At 36.6% G+C, this 13,665-nt stretch overlaps 1 protein-coding gene across 1 annotated transcript; it reads right to left on the minus strand.

Moving 5' to 3' along the window:
- Positions 1-534: 534 nt before the first annotated feature.
- On the minus strand, positions 535-12,482 carry stam (signal transducing adaptor molecule (SH3 domain and ITAM motif) 1). The gene is made up of 14 exons (XM_028021289.1): positions 12,103-12,482; positions 10,070-10,154; positions 9,672-9,747; positions 8,371-8,466; positions 8,123-8,269; positions 7,898-7,988; positions 7,535-7,727; positions 7,200-7,294; positions 5,758-5,846; positions 5,512-5,599; positions 5,350-5,404; positions 4,951-5,104; positions 4,670-4,791; positions 535-3,592 (listed from the first exon to the last, which is right to left on the minus strand). The coding sequence occupies exons 1-14, from the start codon at positions 12,140-12,142 to the stop codon at positions 3,379-3,381; spliced, it is 1,545 nt and encodes a 514-aa protein (XP_027877090.1). The 5' UTR covers positions 12,143-12,482; the 3' UTR covers positions 535-3,378.
- Between the last annotated feature and the right edge of the window lie 1,183 nt (positions 12,483-13,665).

A 13,665-nucleotide genomic window follows, 5' to 3' on the forward strand; every position in this document is an offset into this window, starting at 1 on the left:
ACACTAAGATCAGACATGCTCTAACTTTCTTTACAGATAAAGAAATTAAAGCTTGGTCACATTGCTCTATTTGTTTATGTTAGAGGAGCAAAAATGGAATGGAAAACAAAAAGCAGAATTTCCCAAAAAGCCTCCGTTTCAAATGTCACGGCAGATTCATCTTTTCTTACATCAACAGCTAAAACTACATCTCCATCTAGTGGCAAAGAAAAGTCAGCTGCTGCTACAACTGGAAAAGGATTGATCAAAACAAAAGCCTAGTATAGGTAACATTTTAATTTAAGCACATCTGTACACATATTGTTACAGATACAAAGTTTTAATGTTCACATCAAGCTTAAATGTTCAAAACTATGCATTGGTATATATATTTTTAGAGCATTGCTGCAACTCCATGATGGGACGAAACCCAGGGCAGCTAACACTGTCAAACATTAAAGCTCTACTGAAAACTTATTTAATCATGCAATCATTACTGCAAAACTGATTCCTCTATACTATGAATATGAAAAAAGAAAAAGCCACACACATTACTCTGTACACTTGACCTGGTTTTATTGTATACCAATTATTAGGTATGGTTAAAATAATACATAGAAACAGCAGAGTACAAGTTTGGACAGAACCTTTACAATAACGTTGAGATTAAACTTAACAGGCAGCATCTCAATCCTGTACAAAAAAAAAAAAAAAAAAGTTACATCGGGGCTGCAGTCCAACACTGTGGTGCAATAAAATGCTTGGTTCGGATGACGTATGACAACAAACTGGCTCCTTCTCTCCTGGTCCCAGAACAGCTACTCTGGTTGAACACGGTCGATTTGACTCATTTAGTTTGTCTCAACTATATTAATATTTAAATTAAATTCTCCAAAATGGAGTCTGAGTACCAAGTCTAAATTAAAAGTTGTTTTGCATTCTTAAGGTGGCACGCGGATGGCAAGACATTTACACATTTGAAACAAGAAAAAATGAAATCAGAAATGTTTATCCAGAGTACAGAAACTTGTCCCCACTCTAAAGTTTACTTCAGCATTCGTACTTCAAATTTCCTTCACAAAGCATAGTTAAATATAAAACACAAACAACTTTAGTTTTCCATTTTATTAGCTTATTGAAAATCTGTTTTTCCAACCAACAAATCCTTCTTAAAGACTTGCTACATGTAGAAGTCATATAAATTATTCAGGACTAAGAACACACTAAATGCATCATCTAATGTTTGGTGAGAGTTAGCAACTAAACATCTTCAACTAATGCCTCTTCATCAGAAACTTCCCTCAAGTCTGAGAAAAATCACAGAAAACACACGTGGGCTTAAATTCAGCCAGTTCTAATGTCGCCATTTAACCTACAGTACAATAAGAGAAACGTCCAGGTTCTCGTCTGAAATATACAACTAAGTTAGGCAGAATATCGCACATTCCACTCTATTCTTTGAATACATACATCCTGCAATACTTCATTAAAAATATCATCAGAATAATTAAGCATAAATTAGAAAGCACTACAAAAAAACAAAAAAAAACAAAACAATGGCAAACGAGATGTTTAAGAAAAAGAAAAAAAAATCAGTGGGGATCAGAGTTTTTCCCCGTTGTAGCCAAGCTGGTGGTGCACGCATGTTAGCACAGCCCTGATAAACACAGAGGACTGCAACCCTCTGAGAAAGGATGCAAAGCTGCTTGGATTGAAAAGGAAAATGGGCATGTAGGGATGGCTAATACACCTTTAATTCACCAGGTACATGCAAAAACTGCAGAATTTAGTTTTATGGCTGCGAGAGCTGCGCCAACACACAGCCAACCTCCTGGGGTCTATTTTAATACAGTATATACAAATGTCATGTTCATGCTTCTGCTGTCCTTGTTTTCTTTCCCTCCAGAAATCAAAGAGGCTTCAGTTTTCAGTACTTCTTAAAGCTTTTGTGGCAAGAACGGGGCTGAAATTGGCTGTAGTGGATGAATTTACCGTCTCACACTGAATGTGTCTCAATATTAGTGTTTTAGTCTACATATGTAGGCCTGTTAGTGTTGTCAAAGAACTGCTGTGGATTTCATGCGTTATGTGGATTATCTAAATTATTATACAGCAGGTGCAGTTGCACTTGTTTACTCTAATTGGTAAAACTTGTTTTGTTTACAAAAAGCTCACATTTTTAAGAAATATGGGACAAATTCTAATAATCACAGGTGAATCTCAAAATTATGTTTTAGGTGTTTGTTTCTGCTCATTTGGATGATTATGGCTTAAAAATAAACTCAAACACGAGTTTCTAAGAAAAATTATTTTACATTTTGTCCATGTTACGGGCAATATAACCATGAGGAAGACCCCTTACATTGACAGTTGTCCAGCACTCATAGTCAATCTTCACAAGGAGAGTACAAAACAATCATTTTAAAAAGTTGGCTGTTCCTCTCAAATTCTCATTAAAGAGTTTGAGTGGAAAGTGCAGTGGAAGGAAAAAGTGGAGCAGAAAAAAGGATACTAGCAAAAGTGAGAACACAGTGTTGAAAGGACTGGCGAAGCAAAGTTCCTTCAGCATTTTGGGTGTATCCAAAATGCTTTTCTTTTTGTTTTAAATGAATTTTAAGTTATATTCTAATTTTGTGACATGTTGAATTTTTAAGCCACAATCATCAAAATTTACTGAAATAAATGTCTATAACTTATCACTCTGTGACTGATAAATTTATTCAGATCCACCATATGGATTTTACTGGTAAGCTATTATAACCTCTAAGTGTAAGATGAGTCTACATGTCCAGATAGTCGCAATCATATTTAGAAATTCAAGATTCGAAAATAAAGAATTCAAATGATATTTTGTTTACAAAATTATTTAAAAACAGGTCGGCAAGACCCTTTTAAATGGGTCATTATAGTTTTTGAAAAACAAACATAAAGTAATAATAATGTCCATAAAACTTTAAATCAAGCATTGCTTAATTATTTATAGTCAGATTTTGTACATAAAAAGTGGATTTCATGCTGGCTGGATTTAGATTAGGTGCTTAGGATTATACCATGAACAAAACATAAACCAGCCCATCTAACAGCAGCCGAGGAGGTAAAAATGTGCAAAGATGATCAAAAAAATAATAAATTATGCAAACCTTCAAAATGACATACTTGTCAGCTCAAATCAAAACCTTTTGAATACCTCATGACCAACAGAAAGAAGTAACTGTATTCTCACATGTATATTTGCCAAATAAAACACAAGGTGCACCAAACGCCAGTGTTTGCCTGATACAATTCAAATGATCAAACCTGCTGCTCCTCCTTAACGGGAACAACAATGAACTACTTCTTACCGTGGGGTGGCAATGTGTGTTTGTTTATCCTATCTGTAAGGAGGAGAAGGAGGGGGGCCTATAGCAAGGCTTTCTCTGAGTAAGGGGCCTGCGGGACGTCTGAGGGAGGTGCTAAGCTTGTGCCAGAGGGGACGCTGTAGTTCGCAGGAGCTGTGCACGGTGCGGGGCCCGCAGCACTGGCTGGGTTTGGGTAGGACTGAATGTCTGCTGGAGCCATAGCACCAGGCGCTGCGGCGTAGACCGGTGGCTGGCCCATGTACATGTGGACATCACTGTGTTGAGAGTAAGAAGAAGAAAAAATAAATAAATGATATTCAGGTGGAATGTTTGAGCCAATTTCAGTTTACTATAAAAGGAGGTCACAAAGTAAGAAACGGCTACAGAACTGGTTTTGAGTTATGAAGTTATTTAGTTGATGTCAACATTATTACATTTTATTGGGAGCTTTTGGGGCTTTAAATGACCAGGCTCACGAACACATATCTGATTTATTGGTCTATTAGGTGCTTTCAACCACTGGCTTCAACAGATGGAGTTCTAGTTGCTGAAAGCTGATTATGATTTGTGACATGATCTGAACATTTTTAGGACTACCATCTTTTTTTGTCTATTCAGCTTGTTTAATGCCTGTATTTATGTTGTTGTGGAGTCTTTTGAAATATAACAAAAAATAAGACTTGATAAATTAAGTTATTCTCATAAGTCTAATTGTAAATACTACATAATTTAGAAGTTGTTTCAATTCTGCAGGAAAACAGCTAAATAAAGAGAAGTATGCAAAAAGAAAAAGAAAAAGGTGAATATTAAAATTATAATGACTTTTGAAGAATCCCAAATTTCCTGTGAGGGGCGTTCAAGTCCTTAAAAACAAACTTGCAGGGAAATATTGAAAACAATGAGACAAACAAGCTTCCAAATACAAATGGCAAAAGTCAGTATAAAAGTGAGCATAAAAATCAGCAAATAGAACACATTTCTAAATTTAAAATAGAAAGTTGGATTCTGCCCATACTTGTGTGTGTTAAGATGTAACAATCTTAACATTTATTACAAAATTAAACACAGAACAGCGACAGCTTAACAACACATTTAGAAAAAAAAAATCTACTAAAAATTCTAATCTTCCATTTGGCTTTAAGAGCAAAAATCAAACCTCTGCTAGAAAAGTGAGAACACTATTAGAGCGGTACTAACAAAACTCAAATAAAAATGACAAATTGAAAACTACAATCAAAATGATGGGGAAAGAACTAACCTATTGACTCAGACAGCACAGGAAGAACATGTAGGCTAGAAAAACATATATTCTTTAGTGTATCAAGAAAGAGATTTATGTTTCAGAAACTCACCTGGGAGCTGGCTGACCCGGAATGGGAGCACCAGCAGGAAGCTGCTCCACAGGAACCGTATAGCCTTGCACCCCGGTGCCGCTCATGGCATATGTCCCCGACACGGGCTGACCAGGGTAGACCTGCAGAGATACAGAAACCTTATGAACAGCACACGTTTTGTAACTATAGTTAGTGCCCTTAGTGTGGTTTATAATAAATAAAAAATCCATCACATTAGTTCAATTCAAAAACTCAACAGCCACATCCCGACTGCGTTGCAATCTGACTCTAAACTTTACCTGCTGTGCCGCGCTAGCATGCTGCTGCACGTAATACTGCTGGCTCTGCAGCTTAGCATACATGGCATACACTGGATCTTCATTCATCAGCTTTGCGTATAGAGACAACGCTTCCATGACCTTTACGTTTAGCTCTGACAGCTCAGAGTGCTTCCTGATGAAACAAACCAAAAGGGGAAAGCGTTAGCAACCTGTCATTCATTATTAAACTCGCACTGGAACTAAAGATTTATTTAGCAGGATAAAGCTGTATAGTTTGGAGATAGATTAGAAAGGACGAAAAAAAGCATTGAACTGTACAAGGTGGTGATTCATATGAGGATGCAAAGCAAAAAAACAACAACAAAAACAAATCCATGACTATTTATATAATGTGGCATAGAAAAGGCACCATCATACCTGTCTATGTCCTCCAACTTCTGGTCAATCAGAGGTCCCATTTGATTACATGCACCTGAGGAAAAACAAAAATAAAGCTTATGTGTTTCCTCTCCGGTAAACAATAAAGAATTCTAGCTTCATTCTATACCACTGATTTAATTTATAATAAGCTTTGTTTACCTTCTAGCTGGAGTAACTCCACGCTGTCCGACTGGTTGTCTGTAGGATCTGCACTTTGAATCATCTGGAGCAGTTGATCCATTTTGTCCTAAAAAGGTCACAAGCTCATGTGAAAAGTTAAATCTACACAATCCTTATGAAAACTCTGAAATTTAGTAACACCACTGATGTTAGTGTTAGCAAGTAACAACTTTGAAATATCATAATAAAGCTCTTTACTGATGTAAGTCACAGAAGGGAACTCACCTCGTCTATATATACAGGCTCCTGTTCAGGCTCTATTGTCTCCACCTGGATGTCCTCGCTGAACTGTACAGTCTTCTTCTCTGTCTTCACTGCAAGTACACAAACAGCATGAGCAAGCGTTTAAGCACAAAACAATTCTTGCATAGGAACTACTAAAAATCTGCTGTAAGTTTCTGATGCAAACATCCATAGATTTTATGTGAATATATGGCTGTTTTCATTTTTGTACTTTGTTTTACCAGTTACAAACAAAGAATAGACTCAAACTTTTGTTTTAACTTGCAATAAAAAAAGTATATTAATAGTAGGACAGCACAGCCAGTAATAGACAAAAAAGTAAAGCACAACTGCCAAAACAGGGGCATGGTCTTATATAGACTGATCACTGCTATACCAGTCCCTACCAGAGACTGGTATAGACTGCCAGAGACTGGTATAGACTGCCAAAATTGGTCATTACTGCATTAAGGAGGATAAAGCAACAAAAACCTGCCTGTCAGCTGCTTATTACTAAAAACACAAAGAGTGAAAAACGCATCACTCAAATCAAGGCGCTGCTGTTTTAAAACTTGTCGGTAAGTTTCAATAGCAATTATTTTAAGCAGCTGAAACATGGTTGCATAAAAAAAACCTGAGATTTCTTCTTAAATCTACATCACAGAATGAAAATAAATTAATGTTATGGCCAACACTTCAAACTGCAATTATAAGAAATGTTTCAGCTCAGCAGCAGCTAGAGTAGTTGTCAGTTCAAAATACCAGCATTTACATCACATCAAATGTTTTATTTCTAATTGTTGCATAAATACAACAGCTTTTTGTTCACCATACTGGTTAATGCAGTATGTGACTTTTTTTTTTTTTTAAAGGAACCAAAGTCAAAGACTAACAAGAGTAACTGAAACAAGTGACATCTTTCCAATTCTACTATGCTATATGATCAACCTCTTTTTTGTAGGGTTGAGTCATACAATTTATGCTATTAAGATTACAGCACAGTTTATTGAAATCATTTTAAGACAACGAACAAACAAAATCTGCTGACATTTTCACAGCAAATCAAGAATATAAACAACTCATGGAAAAGACACGGCAATGTTCTGAAGAAAACGAATGGAGAAGGAGAGAAGGTGTCAATTGTGCGAGCACACAAATGAATTGTACAATGAAGCTGTGTGCTAAGTGGGAACTGTAGCCAAAAGCTCTACACACTTTGTTTGTGACTACATGAACACATAGAGGGATGCTGTTTAATGCATGACTGGACCAACCAACAGGCCCTGGAGTCTTATTTATTTATCTTATTTTAGTTGTTCACTTGTTTACAAGTAAAGTTTCTTTCACTCCAGGATCCATAAAGCTGTGTTACCATGACTGAATATAATGTATAGAAGAAGAATGAGTGATTTCTGAATAAATGCTTTGTTGATCTTAATACTCACTCATCTCAGGTTCTGCAGTGAGATCAGCAGTGACAAAGTTAGAAGGGAACAAGCCGACTCCCTGGTACGTTTCCCCTTTCCACCAGTTGGGGTCACTAAAAATATATCAACAACTATTTAAGGATCATGGCTACAAGAATCATGGTGAATGACCAGTTTATTTAAACAAAACAAAATAATAATAATAAAAAAAATATCTCCTTAGTTAGAATTTACATTGGCCTTTGAAGAGAAATTTCAATTTGTCAACTGTCTTACACCACAAGACAAATAGAAAAAAAACCCTGTAACTTTAGAAATGTCAACTTTCAGACTATTTGTTGAATGAGGTTCACCTGTCGTCCAAGATGGTAATGATTTCTCCGGACTTAAAAGTGAGCTCGTTGTCCTCCGCAGCCTCGAAGTCGTAGATGGCGCAGACCTTTCTGCCGTCGGACTTGTGTGTAGAGAGAAGAGAAGTGCTCGGGTAAAGGCTCGACAGGGACGCCTGCGGTTGCTGTCGTTGCTCCTTTAGCGACAGCTCGATAGCTGCAGACCAAGAGAAAACCCACTTTGTGATTTTTAAATTCATTAGACTAAAGAAAATTTGCAAAGGTACGCATTTAATAAATATTTTTTTTATATATGTGTGTTTATTTAAGATGTCCTGTGGTTTGATCATCAGCAGAAAAAGCTGTAATTCGCTGTGGCCATTTTACCTTTGGCCAGATCTTCTTCCTCTTTTTTGTTTGTGGTGGTGGAGGGATCCTTTGCCACCAATGCTGGACTTGCTTTTGCTTGCTCTGCCGCCTGGGAGAAGATAATCACACATCAGATGACTGAATCATTTTTAAGCATGCTAAATTGCACATTAGATCCACTGGTACTTAAGGCACTATGAAGACTAAATGTCACATGACTCAATGCACTGCCAGCAGACCGACCTGGGACCCCACAGCTGGGAAGGTGACCCCTTGCTCGCGTAGATTCTTGATCATCGCTGAGATCAGGCTGAGCTGCGGATCATTGCGGAAGTCCTCTGCCCACTCCACCATCAGCGCCTTCAGCTTTTCACACACTTTCGGGTGACCCTAGGTGCAGCCAAATTAGAAAAAAAAAATATACAAGAAATGACCACAAGTACACTATGTTTTTAACTTGACATTATGCAAAATTAAAATTGACCACATACCTTATTTAAGACGTTACTGACTTCACTGGCGAACTCTCTAGAGCAAACCTCCAAGTGGAAGATTTTACCACAATTTGAAACACAAGCGCCGAGGAGCTGTGTGGACAACGACAACAGGAAGCAACGATCAAAGAGATGCAAATTTGAATTCAGACATGATTAAAATAAATCTTGTATTTCAGTGATTTCCAAATACACACAGAGATTGGGCAAAAGGACCTTAGGTGGGGTTGAGGTCACAAGACTTTTGAAGCATCTATCCATTTGTCACAACCTGTTTATTAATATTTGTCCTTAGCACATGTACAAATTAATAATGCAAAAAGAACTAAAAAGAAGTCTTTGCAGGAAAATACCCCCTTTGAGGTCAAGAACAAACAAACATCCCTAAAAGGAAAAGCTTTTTGTTCCTTTGAGGTTTTAAAGAAACCCTTCCTGGAGCGATCTTCAGATGTTGCTTGTTTTTTATACTTCCTGACTTTTGCTTGATCAGGCTAATAAATAGCTGCTACATTTGAGGACAAAGTATCATATTTTTACTTTTTATCTCATAGCTATCCAATCAATTTTACAATCGAATGCTAATTCTATGCAAAGAGTATTTCATTGTAATATACTGCAGAAATAATCCATGTTTCCTTCTGCAAATTCAAAAACTATCAATAAATGTGTGTGTACATAATGCCGGTGGGTGCCATAAATGCCTATACCACAAGATGTTTTAGTTCCTTTTTTATTTTCCAGACAATTTCTTTTTTTTAAAATCTGTTCCAAGATTAATATTTCAGCAAAATGTCTGATGTTTAATTTTGCACCTCTTTTCTAGAGGTTTGGGGATGATCAGCAACTTCCAAAGAACACTTTGTTTTGGTTCCCATATATCTTTATATGAAATGTGTATGTTGACATTCTTCACTTGGCTTTATTTTACAAAGACGTTTCTCTTGCATACGGTGAAGAATCTGCATTAATCTGCTGCTTCATCACACTGCTTCGCAGGCCAATCCTGGAGCTTGTTGACATCAGCAGTTTTTGAACTTTCAAGCATCATCTCCAAATTAAATTTATTTGATTTTGCTTCCCATACATAAAAAATGTGGAGCTGAAATCTCCATATAGAAGTGCTCATTGCAGGACAATTATTTGTACAAAAACAAGGTTTTTCTTCAGTCTTGATGTAAGCAGCCTTAAATTCAAAGATGACAGGCTTTTTGCTAGAAAAGCAAACACTATACCAGCATCCAGTTCCTTCCAGACTTAACTGTGTGCAAAACACTGCTGTTTGTTTACAGTCTACTTACAGTCAATGCCTGCATGGCTACGTGGGGATCCTTGTGGTTCACTCTTCTCATTATGGAGCGGAGACATTCTTTTGGCCTAAAAGACAAGAGCAGAACTCTGAAGAAATAAACAGAAAATTTACAGAAGTATTTACAACCCTTCAGCTTTTCTACATTTTGTCATGTCAGAACCACAATCCACACCACAGAATTTCTTTGTAAATCCAAAAGCTTGTATTCACAATTATGTATTGTGTTTTTGTCTTTCACATAACATTTCAACAACATACATCAAAGTTTGTAGGTTTTTTGTCACTAAATGTGTACTTCATCATAAAAACACTGCATGTGGGCTCAAAAAACTGTGAAAGTGACAAAAAAAAAAAAATTCTACTTCAAAATAAGGAGGATTAAGTTACCCAGTGCGGGACTGCCCTATCTTATCACATATGTCCAGAATGAGGCCCCAGTCCTCAGCTGTGTTCATCTCACTGGTTGCTTTCTCTGGAGGAAAGATACACAGCATGCAATACAGGCAGAAATCAAACAGATCACATCATTATTTTTTAAATATTTTATAGAGAAAGGTATGAAAGAGAGGCTTTGTTAAATATATAAGATTTAAAAAATTATTTGCAAGAGGTGTGTCCAGTTTCTATTTATTTGCTCATACATTGGTGTAAACAAATTTCTGCTTCTAACTTGTCTGTGAACTAAACAAATGGGTGGATTGTCCAAAACTGCAAATGAGCATAATCATGAAATGGAAATCTAACGGCATAACAGAAAACATTGTCATGTCAGATACAACATATCAAATTCAAATTCTAACATAAATATATATATCAAATGGATAAATAAAGGACTTTCATTCATTTGTTTTAAAAGTTTGTTAAGCCTCTTTATTAAACATCAGAAGAAATTTTAAAGTCTGCCACACGTATTTACATGTCAAAATGTTTCATAATAAACTGGATCTTTGCATGTGTAGCAGGAGCTCGAAGCATTAGGTATATTATGTTTGCAGCAAGCCAGTATATTTTAAAAGAATGACGTTTTAACTTAAAGGGAGAAATAAAACTATTGCAATTAGTATTTGTTTGTTTTCCTTTTTGGTTTCTTTTATAAGAAGAAAATTAATTGATACCATTGGCAAGAACAGAATGATAATAAACATATGAAGTGTAGCTTCCTTCACAAAATTAAACATTTTGAAAAAGAAAATAATTAGTGTGAGTATCACGATGACTATATTCCAATTTATGTTTCTAATATGGCCCATATATTTAAACTGTTACATCAACAAGAGAGAGTAAAAGCAGTTGACTGCATATATTTGTTACACATCAACAGCTCTATCAGGCTGATTAACTAGCTTGACATAAGGCAGGGGTGTCAAACTCCAGTCCTCAAGGGCCAGTGTCCTGCAACTTTTAGATGTGCCTCTGCTGCACCACACCTGAATAGAATAATTAGGTCATTAGCAAGGCTCTGGAGAACTGATCTACACAAGGAGGAGGTAATTAAGCCATTTCACTCCAGTGTTTTGTACCTGTGGCACATCTAAAAACTGCAGGACAGCTGCCCTTGAGGACTGGAGTTTGACACCTGTGACATAAGGTCATCAACTATTCATTAAAACAGGGGTGTCAAACTCCAGTCCTCAAAGGCCAGTGTCCTGCAGTTTTTAGATGTGCCACAGGTACAAAACACTGGAATGAAATGGCTTAATTACCTCCTTCTCATGTAGATAAGTTCTCCAGTGCCTTGCTAATGACTTAATTATTCTATTCAGGTGTGGTGCAGCAGAGGAACATCTAAAAGTTGCAGGGCAGTGGCCCTCCAGGACTGGAGTTTGACACCTATGCCTTAAAACATAATCAAAGCTAAGCACATAATAAGGAAAAAAACGACTATAATTTTAAATTATGTTATGACAAAAAGCAGGGATTCAATAATAATAATAAAAAAAAATCCTAATAGCAGTTTAACCTAAACTATTAAATGCTGGGTCAGATTACATATTAGCCGATTTTCCTGCTCACTGTTTATGCCAATGAAGTGGTTAACCACTCCACACAGAACAAAGAGAGCTGGAGAAATACAGCGTAACTTCATGGTTTCAGATAACACCACATCCTATTTCACTTCCACTTTTTGGTTAATGTCGGGCTGGTTAACCCACACGGTGGGATACAGATGATGAGGCAGGGAGCTCATTAGCTGCTGTAGTTAGCTGATGACTGCATCTGATCCCCACTTCTGTTTACAGTTACGCTATCACAACTTAAATAAGAAATATCTATAATCGCATTTGTAATACTTTTATTTTATTTTTTGGCTAAACGAATGTAAGAAATTTTCTTTTAGAAACAGCAAATGATCTGAAAGGCTGCGAAACCCCAAACAAAGCAGTTTGATCCCAGCTACTTATGTTAGCCTGATTACTCACCAACATCTTGGTCAAAGGGGTTGGTCGTGAAGAGAGGCATCGCTAGGGTGTTGACAACAAGATATTTCTCCTTCCTTTAAATATTGTTTTTCCTCCCTCCTCTTACTTCATCCACAATAAACACATAGTAACATCAACTACATAGATGTCAAATGGAGCTAGCTGATTCTTTTCTACACAGTCACTCCTTCTCCACAGACGGCAACAAGCGAGGCATGCTGGGTAAATGAAGCAGACAGCCTGGTAACGAATAAAACTGTGACACCGACAATAAATCCAGCTCTCAAAGTCAAACACTTATCAGCGTCTAAAGTCCCTTTGAACCAGAAAAAAACATAATCAGAAGATACAAATTTTCTTTGCTGTGGAAAAATAAATAAATTAGCATGTCATCGTCAGGTGACGTTGGTCACATGACGCTTTGTCATGTTTATGTTTAAATGAAACTGATTACAAATAATTTTACAGCAGTATGGATTGTAGGTGCATTCTAAAACAAAATAAGTGAGTGTATGTCTATCAGATTCAAGAAAAAAAAGCAACAAAAAAAGTCACTAGTTATTTTACACAGCTGTTTAGAAAGGCATTTTAAAATACTCTATAAAGCTCACGTATACTATAATCAGTTTATTTGTTTGTATTGCTGTCGTCTTGTGAATAATTATTTTATCAGGATAAAACACAAGCTACGGTAAATATGCCCTTGTGTGCCCAAATGATCAAAATGACGTCTTTGTTTTCATTCATTAATCTTTTTCTTTGTATTTACATTAATTAAATTTTAAATTATGTTTATTTTATTTTCTCTTTAATATAAACATATGTTTACAGTAATTAAATTCCTCCTTTAAATTGTGTTTATTGTGTATGCACAGCTGAAGTCATTGAGAGGCATTTCAGAAATAGACTTAGAAGACAGTTTTGAAGGTAAACAGAGAAGAGTGCAATGGCCAAATTTTATTGTCAAATATCTCCAAAGATCATTTCAAGCCACAATGCTGAAAAAATCCATTTGGTCTGTTTGATGTATTCCAATAAGATGATTATTATTTTATTGTCTTCAGAACTGCTACCTCTCCTGCTAGTGTGCTCACAAATTAACCAGATGGAAATCTTACACAGGGATAAACAGATTTCAAGTTAAAACTCTAAAGACACATTAGGTCAAACTTAGCAAAAGCGCTGCCACCTATTGTTTCTGTGCTGTTTATTGAGTTGGTAGTAAGAAGGTGAGGTTTTGTCCTGTAACAGGTGGGTTCAAACCTTACACTGTCCATCTCAGTCATCATGTATTTGGGCAAGATTCTTCACCATCGTGTCTACTGGTGGTGGTCAGAAGGTCTGGTGGAACCGATGGTATGGCAGCTCCGCTTCTGTCAGTCTACCCCAGGGCACCTGTGGCATATGTAGCTTATCAGGGTGTGACTGTGTGTATGAATGGGTGAATGACTGTGTAAACCCCTTTAGAGTCCTCTGACTTGATAAGATAAAATACTGATGCAAGCCATATGGTTGCTGTCATCATTTGCTCCAGTTTCACCATGACTAGAAATATCTGTTATG

Source organism: Xiphophorus couchianus, chromosome 6, assembly GCF_001444195.1.
Source record: "Xiphophorus couchianus chromosome 6, X_couchianus-1.0, whole genome shotgun sequence".
NCBI lineage: Eukaryota > Metazoa > Chordata > Actinopteri > Cyprinodontiformes > Poeciliidae > Xiphophorus > Xiphophorus couchianus.